General features: G+C 39.7%; 1 protein-coding gene across 1 annotated transcript in view; it reads left to right on the top strand.

The window, feature by feature from the left end:
- Nucleotides 1–17414, top strand: part of LOC117288984 — a 35156-nt gene that overhangs the window by 12707 nt on the left and 5035 nt on the right. Inside the window, exons 3-9 of the mRNA XM_033769863.1 lie at nt 6310–6564; nt 12202–12451; nt 13248–13425; nt 15335–15405; nt 16211–16280; nt 16449–16513; nt 17335–17380. Coding sequence (XP_033625754.1) covers nt 6506–6564; nt 12202–12451; nt 13248–13425; nt 15335–15405; nt 16211–16280; nt 16449–16513; nt 17335–17380 — 739 coding nt within the window. The 5' untranslated portion in view covers nt 6310–6505. The remainder of the gene's footprint in view (nt 1–6309; nt 6565–12201; nt 12452–13247; nt 13426–15334; nt 15406–16210; nt 16281–16448; nt 16514–17334; nt 17381–17414) is intronic.

The raw sequence follows: 17414 nt of genomic DNA, 5'->3' as shown, positions 1-17414 counted from the left end.
ATGTCATTTCTTATCTCAGTATGAGGTTCTAAGGCGTGTATGATGCCATATGACCACCCGGTGCAAATAAATACTTAATTGTTTGACGTTTGGTGCACAAATAAATCATCATTTGTTTTTTGTGAGTCTTTGGAGGTTTGTCACCAGTTTCCAAGGGCCATGTTGTCACTAAATTCCCGAGTCACCGTTGTGGGTGCTTACCGTGCTTGTCGCAACCAAATTTGGTTTGGGTAATTGACTCAAAGTTGAAAACAACAGGTAGTTATTTAAGAGAAAGGTAGGGTCACAATTGGTAATGTTTATGAATATGATGCACAATGACAAGTCTTGTTGATCAAAATTGAATCATAGTGGGTTTTGTTATTTGTGATATTATTTTGCAGTTTTGTATCATCATCGTTAAAATGTTGCTTTTTGCTGTGTATCATCACAAACCGCTGCAGTGCGCTGTGATCTTGATGAAATGGCGGTATATAAAACATTTTTGTATGTAATTTTGGTTTATCTGCAGCGTTTCAAATTGGACGAAAATGAAAGCTCGCTTTATGGCGGCTACAGCCGCAGCCGTGGCTATGACTGGGCCGCCACGTCACCACGCGTTGTATAGGACGTCCGTTAGCAACAGTCGTAGATAGCTGAAGCCGTTCGTCGCCAATTCGGAAACAAGAAATAACGGGAGGGGGGGGGGGGGGTTACATGCCTGTATGCTTCGTTGGAAAGGGCAAAGGCACCAAGGCATGTTCTCCTTGGTAAGGTTACCCTATGAGGAAATTGTAAATTTTTACTGCACCAAGACAATGACCAGGGACATAGATACAAACGCCTGCGTTGCCTCCGTGAAGTATCAGGCCTGGGTTATCATGGAGGAAAAATTAGATTTTTTCCTCCATGATTGTATAGTGCACATTTGGAGTTAAGGTCCAGTCAGATGGGGTCAGTCTACCCCCACCCAAAATACATCTTTCTCACAGAAAGACCCTCTCTGCAAGGGGCTGGGCACAAAAGAAAGGGTATTGACTCCGCAACCTCCTCCCCATAGGGGATGACAACTCACACTTTGCAGCTCAAAATCAGTGGTAGTACCTGATACCAACTTTAGTTGGGGGCGTTGTTGAATATTACTCATTGCTTGGTACGAGCTTTCTTGAATGTTCCACAATATTTGGGCGGGAAAAGTTTAGCCCATAATTACCACAGTCGGGATCCTGCAGGTTTGTATTGCTCTTAATCACCAGAGAGTTTTACACCTAAATATGGCCATAAGAACTCGATCTCTGATACATTTTACATGTTTGTCTTTCCCCAAATAGTGGGCGTTGGTTTCTGGGTTGGTGAAGTAAGCCTCTATTTCGAAATTGATTGTAATTTATATTAAACGTTCAAAGAAATAGTTGTTGTTTACTTCCAAAAAAAAGAAGTAGGAACCTTGTGTGACTTCCGTTGGGTTCATTGTGGGTCGCTGCTTACGCCCAAAATCCCAGGCAATACATCCTGCAGTAACCCAGTTGCATCTCCGTTTCTTCACCACTGTTGACTGTAAATGTTGCCATAAATACTCTCTTGTTGTCAAGCGATGGGTTTGTCCGTTACTAGTGCACACAAATATCTTTGGAGCAATGGTTCAAGGTTTTATTCTCTGATCATATTTTTGTTGGTTTCGAAGTCGACACGTTTAGATTTGAACTGTTGTGCTCACTTCTCTATACGAAATTGTGTGCGTGCGTTTTAGCTCATTTTTTGTCTGTGGCTAATTTCAATGGTAAAATTCTTATTTCCTGTATTGTGGGGAACAATTTCAGAAATAGTTTATTACAATGCACGTGGGCTTTATCGAGTATTATTCTGTTTATGTGAGCTCGTAACAAAAATATAGGCCTATAGTGTATGAATAAGATGAAAATACGACCAATTGTGACTTTTTGTTTTGCTCTTGCCTTGCTTATAATTATAGGTCACCAGCAGACACAAGATTCTGTGCCTGCCATCAACTTCTTACGTCGATCAATCTATTACTTATTTATTAACTCATTTCTCTTTTGAAGGGGCTGCAATAAACCCGATGTGTGAGATTCCTTTCCAAAAATGCACTTTCTCTGCAAGTTATAGGTAATACTTTACTCTATATCCAAACATACAAATCAAACAATAGAAAAGTCCTGGCTCTTTAAATCAAGGGGATTTCCCCCCATGAGCCCAACAGGCGGTTTCCCCGCTTGCAGGTGGACGTTAGAGGCCAACGGGCCCCCGGTAAACAAAGGCTCCCGACGGCGGCTCTCGCCTCGCGTGTCCGCACGAGCCGTGCTGTTATCGATGTCTATAAACAAAACTATTTTGATAAAGCATGTACTCAAAAAAGATTAATTGTTTTAATTTATAATTCAGCTCAAGACAATGCAATATCCGGGTGCTGAAGATGTCTTTTATTTGAAGAGGTCTTTTATTTGAAGGGTTTTCCTTGACTTCTGGGGGTGTAAAGACCGTGAACTATCAATTAACCAAGTAGGACTTTAAACTTTAGTGAGGCTTGCGGTAGCACCATGTGTAAATCTCTTTTGAGTAGTGTTCTGAGTGCTTAAGAACTCTAGTTAAACTTGCTTTCCATGTTTTATAAACCAGTTAAATCAATGCAAACAAAATGTGAATTATGTCAATGCGGTACAGTACCTAACTTGTGACAAGATGATCACCCATTGTCTTTACACTAGAAATAAGTAAAGCATGACATGGTAATTATATGTAGTTACATAATATCAACTGCGTCTCAGCTCAATAAACTCCCATCAGACATTCATTTTGGGGGGGGTGATCGCAATAAATTTTAGAAATTCTTTAAAGGCAAGATGATACTTTTGGTCAGGGGAAAAGGACCGTGTAATCTCACTTGGTGTATCCCAACACAATGCATAAAACAACAAACCTGTGAAAAGTTTGGCTCCATTGTTCATCCAAGTAAAAACACCCTTGTTGCACAATAATGTATATGCCTAACAAAAGGCTTCAGCCCTGAAATTATTTAATATTTGAGTGAGAAATTACCTCTTTCTCAAAAACTATACAATCAGAGGGATCCGTTTCTAACAATGTTTTTACGACCAACAGCTCTCCGTTGCTCGTTACCAGGCAAGTTTTGATGCAAAAGGTTATTTTGAGTATTAACCAATAGTGTCCAGTGCCTTTAAACAGGTTTGAAATTACATGCCTTTTGTGGAAAATACCAACTGCGGACGGCCGTTTGTCTAGTTGCAGACACGGGCAGATGCGCGTGGGGGCACGCGAGTCGAGGTTGGTCAATGCATAACTTTTGTTCAACATTTAGTTAGGGGGTGCCACCTGCAAGGGTATTCCCCCTCTACTTCCGTTTTAAAAACATACAGACATATCAGACCTCAATAATGATGCATTGGCTTCAACTATGAAAGGCTATACTAGTTAAAGGGACTAGACACTATTGGTAATTACTCAAAACTATTGTTAGCATATTACTTGGTAACCAGCAATGGAGAGCTTTTGATAATACAAAACATTGTGAGAAACAGCGCCCTCTGAAGAAGGCCCTAATGTATAATTTACGAGAAAGAAGTAATTTTCCACTAAAAAAATTGAATATGATTTCGAGACCTCAGAATAAGATTTTGAGGTCTCGAAATCAAGCATCTGAAAGCACATAACTTCGAACACATAACTTCGAACACAGCATTCGAACAAACCAAATAATAATGATGCCATGATGATACACAATAATTGTTCTTGTTGACACTGTAAAACAAATATTTACAAAGTCGTGTCTCATAATTTGTTAAGAACAAAGCCCTTCCGTAAACGATGAACAGTCAGCTTACATGGGCCTCAGTTCTATACACGCGAATGAAGCAAATAGCACCTGCCGAGCGGAACGACGGCACAGTTTATCATTAAATCCGATAAATATAAATAAGTTACTATTGATACCGGGTTCGAATGTATCAATAAAGAGGAACCTTTTCGTCAGAAATGCTTTCCCCAACCACATCAACGAACATTATTTTTTTAAGCTATAATAATTTGAGCAGATTAAAGAGGCCAATATATGATAATTGTAAGCGAGGTTTATTGTATCCAGGCTGCGAACTCTTACTCTTCATTCATAAACACCTGGCACAGTTTCTCCATTTTGATGTAGGGTGTTTACACGGATGATGTAACCACAGCGAGAAGTGTTTAAATACAGTAAGCCTATATGTGTGGCCCCTGAACCAGCTTAAGGAGTACACATCTTGGATTTCTGACGTCATAGCCTTGTTCATTACTTTGTATTATAATCAAACAAGTTAAATTTATCCCCGACAGTTTGAGGGATCTGAAGCTTTGTGAAATTTGGGGTAGTGGGTTTTGACTATTGATAATTTCACCTCGACTTCGTCTCGGTAAAATTTCCTAAAACCAGGCCTCGGCGGGTTTAAACCACTATAGTTCAAAACCTCTCCACACCACACATTGATTCCCTTAATCAAACACAACATTCCAAATACAACAGATAATTTTCATGAGGAAAATTAGTGTATCAAGAAACCGTGCAAGTATATGGCCTCATTACGAGAAGCCAAAAATAAAAAGGGGGGCCATGATTGTTGCTGTGCACTATATAAAACAAAGGTGCGCCAAAGCGTAAATCCTTTAAACATTTTCATTCCCACGTGTTGAGTTTAGATTCTGCCATTCCACGTAAACCAAGGGACCCTCAAATCACAAGAGATCCTTTAGTATTAATTAGCTCCCAATCTTCTGGAAAAACTTCTCGACAATAAAATCGGGTTTCCGCGAAGCCCCCAAAAATGAAACCCCGGATGTTAAAAGGTTTTGCTTACGGCCTGCTTGCAAGCTTTTTTAGGACTGGTTGTTTTACTTCGGAAGTCGTTTTATGATTGTATTGGATGTAACAGCATATAGAGCGGGTATCACACGATATCAGTAGCTGCTTAGTCTTCTTCAGAGAAATGAGTTGCACCAAAACCGCGGATTTTGTTTTCGTTAATGAAAACATTTTCGTGGAAGTTGATTTCTTGTGTTCTGTCTTGGGCATATCTATAACCCTGGGAATACTCAACAAAAAAGGGCTCTACTCAGTTAGCTGCGACCTTGGCTGCCCTAAATGCCCAGCCTATTAAAAATCATTATAGGAACACAATCAAGAATATTTTTCCAACTCAAGATCCTGTAGAGTAATGATTTACAAATGCAGAGAACGTCTTCGTAATAAAACTAAATTGTCAATAATTATTACTCGACTCATTGGCAATACTTTTAGCTACACAAAAGAATTGGATACAAAAGTCTGGCACCTTTTTCTCGTCGTTTGTATTCGTGTAATTAACACAAAGGGAGTAAGACCAAAATGGCTGTCGCGTTAGTTGATGATAAAGATTTTTGATATCAGTAGATTTTCGGGATATTTGGTTGCCAAAAAGACCCATGACGACTTTTAAAACGGAACAGCCTATAATTCGTTTGAAGAAAAGCTTAACATTGCAAACAGTTCTAAAGAAAGATAGTTAATTGACTCATTGACATGACATAAACCTTAATTTGAGCTCGGTATTCTTTCGATACAGATACACTCTAAAAAGCAAGTGTAACATTTTGTAAAATATTTTGCTTTGTAAAACTGCTGAGTACAATGTGTACCATTTTTGTCAATATTTTGTAAAACGACACATGTTCTTGAACCCCCTAACTGGTGTGAAACTTAGTACACAAGGAAAAGGCAACACTGTACACAAAATTGAGTAGGAAATCAAATACCTTAACACCCAGGTTCAAATCACTCAAAAGTGGGTAAAGCAAAATAAAACCTAAATCAGTGTAAATAACTGCAAACGCGGTAAACTACTCCACGTGGCAAATTATTATCCATAAAGAGTAATGACAAATTTAAAAATCTCTACAAAGGTGTCAGAGTTGGTAAAACCATTGCAAACAAAATCTATTTTCATTGCGTATGATGTATCGTTAGACACAGACTGATTTGTCTTTCTGCTTTGATCCAAAGAAAAAACACCTATGCAGTTTGTGCCTACAACCTGTTGATTGGTTGAATTGCGCTCGCTTGCAAATTTGCACGTGGAAATCGTCCAATCAGAACAGAGAACATCGCGCGCAGGCGACACCGTTCCAAACCAATCAGCTTCTCTGTTGCATAACTATTGAGCTATCCAATCAGCACTCGTTTGATATCAATTATCTAAGCAAACTAATCAATCAGATTACTGACTTTTTTTAATAGCGACCTACATTAATATCCGCTACAAACCTACCTCTTGTTTTACCACACAGGTTTAGATTTACAAACCGGTACTCAGTGCGCAGGATCTCCAGTCACCGTTCTGACGTCATCATTGTGGCAGAATATAGAAGTTGGTTGAATCCCCGGGTCAAGCCATAACGCTGTTAGGGCACGGAGTGTGTGGAGGAGTGTCAATTCCCAGACTGATTCCAATAGGACTTGTTAAAAGTACACTCGTCTCTAAAAATGCTTTCTGTACTGTCTGCTGCTACCAGCAATTCGCAACGTCGACCGTCGGATCCCAAGTAAGTAGAAACTTGTCATTTTATATCAAGGCGCTTGTGTACTTTGATGGCATTGTTAATTTTTACAGGCAGCTTGGAGGCAACTAACTGCAGTGTATACCACATTGGTAGCACAGGAGTATTTTTCAAAACAATGTCTTACGGTGCCTAAAATCAAGCTCAGATATGAACTTTCAAAAGTGAATGGGTTCTCTAATGGAGATTCCCTGGAACTGGTTGCCTGTAGTTGCATCTTGTGAGATTGCCTCTTGTGAGTCGAGAATCACTAATATTTTTTGTTAATGATTCCAACAATATCACCTCTCTTGGAAAATTTAAAAACTCCAATAAAACAATTTGATTGTCTACGGTAGGCCTACACTTAGAAGTTTTCTTTGTCACCAAGCTTGATTTTAATTCGTTCAAGGCGCAGTAAATTAAGGTGAGTTTGTATAATATTACTGGATGATTCCTGTGAAATGACAAGAAGACTTTTTTGTCACAATTATTGATATTTGTATTATCTACGTGATGGGAATATTGTGTTGCTCTGAGTGCAATTTTGATCGAACAATTTTTGTTTATGTAATTCGTACTTAAACTGAGCGATAAATAGTTTATTGTCAACAATGTAAACGAACAGTAATTTTAATATTACTTTCTATTAATTGAGTTTTCAAAAATTCATGTAACTCTCTTTTCAACTTTATGTTGAATTTGTTTCACTTTTAGACAATACAGTATTATTCCAGCATGACATTGCACGGCAATCAATTATAAGTTCTAAACTTATAGCTAATTATACCTCATCTCACAGAAACGTTTTCCCCTAACTTGGTATACTTGTTCCCCAAGTTTGTGACACTTGAGGGCCTTGTCCGTTGGGCATCTTTTATAGGCAACTTGGAGGCAACCAACTGCAGTGCATGCTACAGGACCATTTTGGTAGCACATGAATAAATTTTCAAACAATGTCTTATGATCAACAAGTACATTATCTGAACATTCAAATGGGAATGAATTCTCTTATTTGAGATTGCCTGGAACTGGTTGCCTGTTAATTGCCTTGTGTGACATGGCCCTGTTGTTCGCTGAAGTTCTCAAATGCTTGCAAATTCGTTTAACATAATGTATGAGTGTACTTGTGTGCTGCTTGTCTTATGCTAGGCACTATCTTTTACAATGGTGTAGTTCTTAATGCCAATTCGAAAAGGAATTAGGCCTTGGCTGGCTCGATCGAAGTTCTTCTGATTTTTTAATATTTTTTAACTTATTGCATGTTGTTCATTCATCATTTGAAATGAATGCAAGATATTGATCTGATATCAATGGAAAGTAATTGTGGGTTCGAATCCAGCCTGGGTTTCCTCCAGGCTACCTCTGGGCTGCCTCCAGGCTAACTCTGGGTTTCCTCCAGGCTACCTCTGGGCTGCCTCCTTATACCTGTCCTTCCCTTGAGTTTGAAATATGGAATATAAAGTCTGTTGTGGATAAATCGCAATTTACAAAACAAATGTTGCCGGTGACAAACTAAAAATATAATTCCGTTGTTTCTTTAGATTTTGTAAAATAGAGTCACACAGGGCAATTTGTACTCGGTGTGTTTGTGTCCTTGTGGGGTCTTACAGAAAAATAGACCCACAAGGGAATATTGAATTCAACCCGGGCCCCATAAGGGAATTCATTCGAAAAGGGAATAATAGAACATTCATATAGCAGGATCCACTAACTGGATCCGTAAAGTTGTGTGAGTGTGAGTAGAACAATGATTTTGAATTAGAAGAGATTTTTAGACTGAAAACACTTTCTAAGTTTTTGAAAGTTTGAGTCGTAAAAATAAAAAAAATCATCCGAGATATGCTCGCAGTGTCTTTGGATCCACCGATTCATCAAAGGCACTTTCCATAAAGCCTTGATAATTAAATCACACTATTTAATGGTGTCTTTGTCTTCACACATTCTGGAAGGACTCATATATGACATGAAGTGACAAGCTTTTGTCACCCAATATCTACCATGAAACGTAGCACCTTTTTTCAAGCAGCCCTGCCGGGTTGGTGCGGCGCTCGCAGGCGTGATTTGCTCTGAGGGCCTGGCCGGGCTTCTCGCGTCTCTGTCACCGGGCAATCTGTGGTGCCGCGCCGCGGTCTTAACGACTCGGTGTCTGTGCAAAGCGCTTCAGCCCCCGGCTATACATGGCCAAGTTGTTCTTACGTGGTGGTGGGCGTAAGCTGAACTTTCTTTGTGGATAGAGCAGAAATAAGACCTTTATGTCATCAAGCTGCGGCAACACAAAATAGGAGAACTTATCCTCTTTGTTCTTACCCTAGCCAAGGAAAGTAAATCAAGACAAAAGACCTATACCAGACATTAGTGTCAAGGGAATTCATTACTTCAGCAGTCAATCATTTCAACAATGCTCATTTGTTTTTACGTCGTGCAACAAAAAAGCCCCCAAAAGCAGCGAGATAAACAGCATTCGTGATGATTTCGTTTGCAATTGAACGCACAGACTCACGCGTTAACGAATTTTTTGAGAGCGAAAAAAAGATTAGATTGGAATGGGTATTATTTCAGATTAAATTTTGTTATGATATTTCAACTGACTTTGATAGAGAGCTTTCATGGTAAAATAAAGTTCAATTTATCTTTACTGATCTTCTTGTGGGGGCTAGTTCGTGAGCAAACTGTTAATTTTTTGGTATTTGATCATTATAAGTGAAGTGATCACAGTCGACATAGTAGATTTGTTTATGAAGTAAACAATCTTAAGAAGTAGGGGTTTATTTTTAATAATTAAATCTTTGCGGAAAAGGATTCGAACTGCCTCTTTACCGGGCAATCTCGGTAGTCTAAAGTTGGTAATGCGCTACTCTAGAAGTGCAAAGGTCGTGGATTCGAATCCCACCCGAGTAATATGCCTGTTATTTTTTTCACAGAGCTATTAATTATAAGGGTTTGTTTTTATTTAGAAAAAAATGTGCATGTTCATTGTATGTAGGATTAAAGCACGTGCACACTGTGGGTATCATCACGAGGTTGCGAAAAAGGGCAATATCATGTCACTTAATCCATGTAGAACAAATTAACGCAAGTCATTTTGGTAAGCCCCTTTCATTTCATAAACCAATCGTCTTATTTTATTGTTCCTGATAACTCATAATGACTTTCATTTTGCTGCTGAATTAGCACACCGTTGGTTTATTTTGTACTTCATGTTTCCTTATGGTTTTGCAGTCAGGACGTTATGACTGCAAGAATACTTTCCTATACCGGTGGTATTTAGAAATCAAGGAAGGAACAAACGAAAAATAGACAGTGGCGTATTTCCGAAAAGAAAAGCCCCGCTCGTTTTTCACCTGTAAAGGAAGAAAAATAACTTGCTCAATAATTTAGAAGTTGACAACAAGGATTTTGGGGAGAAGAGGGGAATTTATACCGCGTCGCTGAGAATATTTTGGAAGTTTTTAAAACATATGTGACGATGTTTGGACCCTCAAAAACATAATGCAAAATGTTGGCAAAATACAACTACCTACATAATAGGCGTAGTATACTACAAACGTACCAACATATAGATACCGAAAAAAAGAAACCACATTGACACCACACTGTGATGAAATAGCACTAATTACTGGCCATAATATTGCTATTGTTGGTGTTATTTAAACACCTAGTGGTGTTAGTTCTGATTCTCTCTTGATAGGTACCTTTATATGACAACACCATGGTGTCAACTTTAACACCTCAGTTTTTGCAGTGTAAAAGATAAACTGAGCAAGTTTTTTTTAATAAAGTGTTTATTCTCGTTATCTTTTGATTGGAATAACACCTCCTTTGAGCTAGCTGGTTCCTTCCTGCAATGGCGGGGGTAAATTAATGACCAGGGCCAGACGAGCATCTGGACGGCCGAGATTTGGCTTGATAGTCGGTGCCAGAGTCGAGGGTGTGTCGGACTGAATAGAGATAATGCAACGAAGGTTTACCTGGGATATAAAAAAATAATGGCTCCGTGCTTGCCGCCGAATTCTGCGCTTCACCACTCTCTACTTAATGTGGAAGTGCCGAAATTCTGCGCTAGCTGTGTAAGCGAAGATTGCCTATACGCAAGTTATGTAGACACGCGCATGCAAAAATTCCCTGCTAACCCGTGCTTGACGTAAGCGCGGAATTCCATGTTTACGTAACCGCCGATTCTTTGCTTGCGGGAGCAGAGCAAGGACATTGGGCCCTGCTCGTTTGTTTCTAAAGTAGGCCTACCTCTTCTTCACTTTCATCTTCTCTATGCGTATAGATGACGTATACCTAGCCGCGTCCTTGACTTTACTCTTTAGTTCTCTGCTCGGAAGAACTTCATCACTCCCAGAAGACATTTCAATATTAAAACAACAAGTTTGGAGACTTATTTTTGACATTGTGTTTCATTGTTTGCTCTCTGCGAATGTTAAAATTGGTCAAGATGAGAGTTTCTCGGGCGGGGATTTGTTTTAATTTTTATTTTATTTTTTAAATACAATTCTGAGGTAGCCCTACTTTATGATAAAATAACCCTGTACCCTATATCCTTTCTATTAATGAACATGACATGTCTCTATTTGAGGTAAAATTGATTATTTTCACACGAGAAGTCCAAAGTTTTAACCCCGGCTTCCCCATTGCGTGCCACGAGCACCCTCCATTCTAGTGGGAGAGGACGCCGCGTTTCCCCCGGCCACGATTTGCCCAGGCACGGCGGAGACACAGTTTCTTTTAATTACAAGACCAGCCGCGATAAACCTGTATACCGACAAATGGTGAATTAATAACCTCGGCTTGGTGGTTTGGGTTAAAACAAAAAACGCGACCCTGAGCTGCAAGGCGAATACCTTTAGAAGGCGGCAGGCGGAGGCCCGTCATATCCACTCAAGACCAACGGCAAATAGGGGATCAAAGTACTTTGTTAATGAACTCGGGGTTCGATGTAGTCCGGGTAGGAGGTGGGCGTACTTCATTAACAAGGTACATTACCATATCCTAAATTTCATGTAAGGTACGAAGTTGCATTCAATCACCATCTTCTCGGAAACAGATTTCGCCTTTCGGTACAACAAATTAATACTAAACAAAATAACAAATTACATTTTGATATGTTAATTTTGTTTTTACCCATACATAATTATCAAGCAATGTATATTCAGTAGCCTACTTTCCCAAGTTCTTTTCAGAAAGAAATCCACAGGCAAATTACTTGGGTGGGGCTCGAACCTACGACTTGCATTACTAGAGCAGATGACTTACCTCTAGATGTATACAAGAACATCGAGCTAGCCAGATGGCTAGAGGGAGTTCGAACCCTTTCTGCAGAAAACAGAAAATACTTCTTGAACAGAATACACATCTTGGACATACGTCATCGTCACCCTTCTCAGTATTTTGTTGGGTACATAAAATTCAAACTAAAAAGCAAGTTTTGAGTCCTAGGTTCATTTAAGAACTTACAACTGCAAATAAATTTGGAACTATTTGAATACTGACTTCTACAGCCCGCATGGTTTGTACGGAAGCTCATTGAAAAAGTATGAAGATGTAGATTTGTTTGGGACATTTGACTGTCAAGTCTATATCTTGAACCCAGTACACTTTTCTAAACATAAAACTTTTGATTTGGTTGCCGTCCAGGACCAACGAGCCAATGCAGACTCAAAGCTCCCCGGCGTCTACGGACAGCAGTGAGGATTCACCGGTCACTCAAGTCGTTCACACCCATCAGAGCCGGCAGAGGCTCCGGCCATGGCTGGAGAATCTCATCAACGAGGGGTCGGTCAAGGGACTAGAATGGATCGACAAGGAGAAGAAGCTCTTCAAGATTCCCTGGAAACACGCTGGAAAGCAAGACTACAACCAGGAAGAAGATTCTAAGATCTTTAAGGTGAGACCCTGAAGATCGTCTCGCAAAACCCACACACCGGTCACCCAAGCCTTTAATAGATTGACAGAAGCAATTACCAAAGATATTTCACAGGTGGGGTTAATAAAGTACCACGGGCCATTGGGTTATGATAGATTCGCGCATTACCAATTATCCCGCAGGTCATTTAAGAAACCCCAACGAAATAGCAATTTAAACGCCGCTGAGAAGCAACTTTGCCTAAAGAAGATGCAACCTCGAACCGAAAAAAAGTTTTTTTCGCAAATGATAAAAGCATCAGCCTAATTTAAAGTTGATTTTCGAAACATATCCCATGCCAATTCTTAATGTCAAGATAATTGTTTTACACGCCGTAGTTTATACTCTCCCCAAATCTTGATGGCTGACAGACTTTTACAATGACCGCCCCTCCTGTTCCAACTCTCTGTTCATGCCCCCTGTCTGGGGTGTCTGTTGCAACCATCTCCAGGGTTGTTCGGCCGCCTTGCCCCGGGTCCCTCCTCGTAAAAAAACTGACCACAATCGGGTCATAGCTTTTTTGAGAACCTTTTTGCCACCCCTTCGGTCATGTCACGAGTTATGAGTACGACATTTAAAAAAGCAATTACAGCTGCTTTGTCAGCTTTTACAAATACTGTGATATTTAAATTACAGAATTCAAAATAGCAAAAGACTGTTTGACATGTATATCCTCAATGATGTGTTATCACTTTTTCCCTTGTGGTTTATCCAGAAATACATTTTCTCTTAGCTAATCTTGTAACTGTTCCCTCTCTCTCTCCTCTGGCATGCACAGCTGTGGTCCCTCAATACGGGTAAATTCAAGCCAGGTGTGCATGTACCTGAGCCAGCCGTATGGAAGACGAGACTGCGTACTGCTCTCAATAAACTCCCTGACATCGATGAGGTCCACGAGAAGACGCAACTAGACATCCCTGAACCCTATAGAGTCTACAGACTGCTGCCCAAAAAACGTAAGAACAGAGCATTTCAACATTTCAAATTTGTTTTGCAAACTTTCAGTTTAGGTAAAATATCTCACATGATTGGTTGCTTTGATTCCAACAAATTCAACACTATTTTTTAATAGTTGTGTGACATTGTTACGAACTGTGACCATCTGTTTTTGTTTTGCATTTTTGGCTTTCCATAGTTTCCACGCTCGGTTGGAAAAAAAACCGGGCTGTGGCGTTGCAATAGAAAGGTCTCGAAGATGGATTCATAGATGGATTGCGCATGATGTCACGGATCACAATCTTTGATGTAAAACAATGAAAAAATTGTACACGTGTACGCGCTGGCGGTCATTGCAAGGGTTTATAGACGAAAAATTCCCCAATACACAACAACAATAAACGACGAAGAAGAGTAAATGACAAATCAGTATCACAGTAATATCAAAAAAACAACAAAACCAGCAGAAGCAATAACATCCCCCCCCCAAAAAAAAATCAGCAACACATTCAAACAGAAACAAAATTAAGACTGGTTGGTTACTTATTTTAAAATCTTTGGCAATGGTGAGCACTTCTTACAGACTATTTAAAAACATTGACAAACGGCAGCACTTAAAGACTCACTGATTAAAAATAAACATCATGAGCTTTCGAGGCAACCGCTGAAGATCCCGCAGCGTAAACACCCGCGAACTGCGAAACCAACAGAATGTAAAAATAACAACAAATTTGTTGGCAGGTGTAAACTTTTCTTGTAAAACGAGTAGAGGAAGAAACTTTCAAAACAATCTCGCTTAAAGTTCGATTAACAACGAGATCACCTGTGGTCATCTGTCTTGACTTCTTTTAGAATGTTCTAGAATCTTTCATTTGACGTAAAGTTTCCGGAAACAGTATTAAATGTAGTCCCATACTTTAGTATTACTGCTATCCTGTAGTGAATACTAACATAGGATCAAATTGGATAAATTTACAGACAGCTATTTTGGGGGTAATCTCAGAGCGATGTTTTGAACAAAACTAGACAAAGTCTTACTTTCACAAATGTTGTCCGAGTCCGATCCTCCAGAAATAATTAGGCAGATTTATATCTGACTGAGTTTGCGGTTTGATCACACTTGCCGGCCACAGGGGGGCTCTCGACTTGTATAAGAAACGGGTATCTCATACTGTGCTAAAGACTCACCGCACAAAAGTGTGACGTCAAAGTCCGAGCGCCCCCTGCTGTTGTTTATCTCTGACGTCATGTTAAGGAGTTGATGATTCACAACAGTTCGTCTTAATTTTGTTCATACAAATAAAGTTATGAGTATGACTGTCAGTTTGGTTTAATATGCGGTCTGGAAAAAGAAAACAACAACAACAACAACAACCAAATGTGGTCCTATGGGTGTAAAATATCACTAAAATGCCCACAGGTTCTCAGCTGTTTAACATTCTTCGACGTTTCGACCACACTTGTTGATGAGTAAAGTTGTGACAGGGCGAGGGGGTAGTCTGTGGTTGTCACAGGAGGGGGGGGGGCAAAAGAATATCCATTCACAGGGAAATTGAATCAGACATGGGGTGTTAAGTCTTTAAGCCACGCTGCAGTCAGATTAGTTAATGATTTTACTCCTGTTGAATAACTAATTGATCTATGTCTATGTCTATAGTAGTTGTATATAGGCCGGCAATATCAACACTAAAAAGCGCTATTTATAGGTCGAAATAAAATGCACAAGGATAATTGACTTCCAGCGGGAATTAATTGCCCCCGGTGTCTTGGCGCTAAGTAACGCTCATTAGCAAGAAGGTAATTGTGACAGATAGCTCAGCAACATTTAATGTGAACGCAGTTTTGTGCGTGTTTTCTTTGACCAGCTGAACTGTTTACGTTGATAGCTAGTCTTCTTTACATTACGTTGTTTTTTTTGCTTTCTTTCAGCATCCAACAGCGCAATGAAAAACCGGCTTCCGACCAGCCCAACGTATGGCCAGCAGGACTCTCACCACAGGGTAAGTCTTGAGTGGGAGGCTAACTTATGGGTACAGACGGCCTGGCCTCGCTGGCTTGAAATATCCGAGGCCACTGAGGAAGAGTCCTATATAGGGCTACCGTGGCGACATGGGCTGGCCAATGGCCACATGATTTGGCCATTGGCCACATGGGTTGGCTACTGGCCACATGGGTTTGCCACTGGCCACTTTAGGTGGCCTCAATTGAGCAATGAAGGCTTTTCCAAATCGTATGGACAGCGTTTGGCATCTATTGCAATTTGGCTACTTTTAGTGCCAGTGATGAGCTGGAGATAACGACTTCGAATTGGAAAGTTCTCTTTATAAAACACTTGAGTCTGGCTCTTTTCCAAACCCTTAGTTTTGGATGAAACATTGGTCATCACTTTTGTGGTGATCTTAAATCATTCCTCATAGTTTCTATGTTAGAAAAGTCTACCCAAGTAGTGACTGCTTAGAGACATACCAGTTCTGCCTAACATCATTGATGACTATGAGCCAAGACAGAGAGTTAAATCATTTCTTAAGGGCCTCGTAACACGAGTAAACTTTCACAGGCAACTTGGAGGCAACCATCTGCAGTGCATGCTACAGGACCACTTTGCTGGACGAGACATGAGTAATTTTTCAAACAATGTCTTACGATCCCCAAGAAAAAATGTGTGAACATTCAAATATAACTTCCTGTGCTTCTTGGAGATTGCCTGGAACTTGCCTGTAAATTACCTCGAGTGACGTGGGCCTTACTCTTCAATTGTTTAGGTAATTGTTTTTTGAATAGCAATTTTCTTGATTTTCTCTTCAGAGTGGACATTCGATGAGTAGTTACTCCGAGCGGTACAGTCCATATGACGTGCGACCTGGAACTTATTACAGTAAGTTGGAATCCATAGTTTGACGCCCCACGTCAAAATCAGGCACTTCTCGACACAAGTGAATTTCTATTAAGACATCTAAAACCGTAGACCGATATTGATAGATGTATTCCATTAATGACATCTGTGACAGGGAATTAAACGATTATTTTCGATGACTTATTTCAGCTGATGCATACGACCGGCAAAATCATTCGAGTTACCAACAACCGAGTCATCATTGGTATGATCCGGTAAGTACCGCGTCTAATGTAATCAGCGACCGTTGTTTTATTGAGCTGTCTTCGTTGCTTTACATGACGACCACGCATTTTATATTTTCATCCTATATTATATTTAAACAAATTCTTCTCAACATTTGTTTTCAAAATGTATTGCAGAACGTATACAATCCACTGATAAGTCTCTGACAAAACAAATAAACACATAAACAGGAATAACGCAAGACAGTTCTCTAGAAACAAACTCTACCTGGCAAGTAGATACACACATGGTGTTACCGCAAACCAAATATACATTGATACCTCACCATGCAATGCCTCAAATCCTATATAGGAATAACGTTTATTAGCAGTTTTCCAAAATAAATCACGCCTGAATATATTGAGCAATCATTTAAGAACTTCATTCAAAGAAAACTGAAATAAAAAACCCTGTAATTTTGCCTAAAATCTTTGAGCGGTTGTGTACACGCAGGAAGTATAATCTGCCTTTGGAATACTTTTGAACGCTTTTCCATAAGTGCATTATACTATCAAAAGCTGGTGTGCTTACCAAGAAAGTTTTTATTTCAATTAATATTCAGAGTCATTACCAAACGTCTACATACAGACCCTTTAAGCGATAACTTCGAACTCAATTCCCCGACATTGCTAGCTTTTACCCATTTAGCACCAAACACACTGACCTCTTTAGCTCGTGTCAAACTTCACTTTGGACGTCTCCTAATAAAACCATCTGCAAAACAGAGTTCAACATTAGAAAGGTTACAAAGGAAATCTGGAAATATTTACAAGCATGTAGTACATGATTATTTTCTTCCGTTTTCTTCTAGAGCCGTCCCGGTGTTGATTATGGCTACCAGCAAGCATACACCAACTGTAAGTCAATAAACTCATTTGATACAGGAATTAC

The sequence above is a fragment of the Asterias rubens genome, chromosome 4, assembly GCF_902459465.1.
Source record: "Asterias rubens chromosome 4, eAstRub1.3, whole genome shotgun sequence".
In the NCBI taxonomy this organism is placed as follows: domain Eukaryota; kingdom Metazoa; phylum Echinodermata; class Asteroidea; order Forcipulatida; family Asteriidae; genus Asterias; species Asterias rubens.
This window is presented reverse-complemented; position numbering and strand designations above follow the sequence as displayed.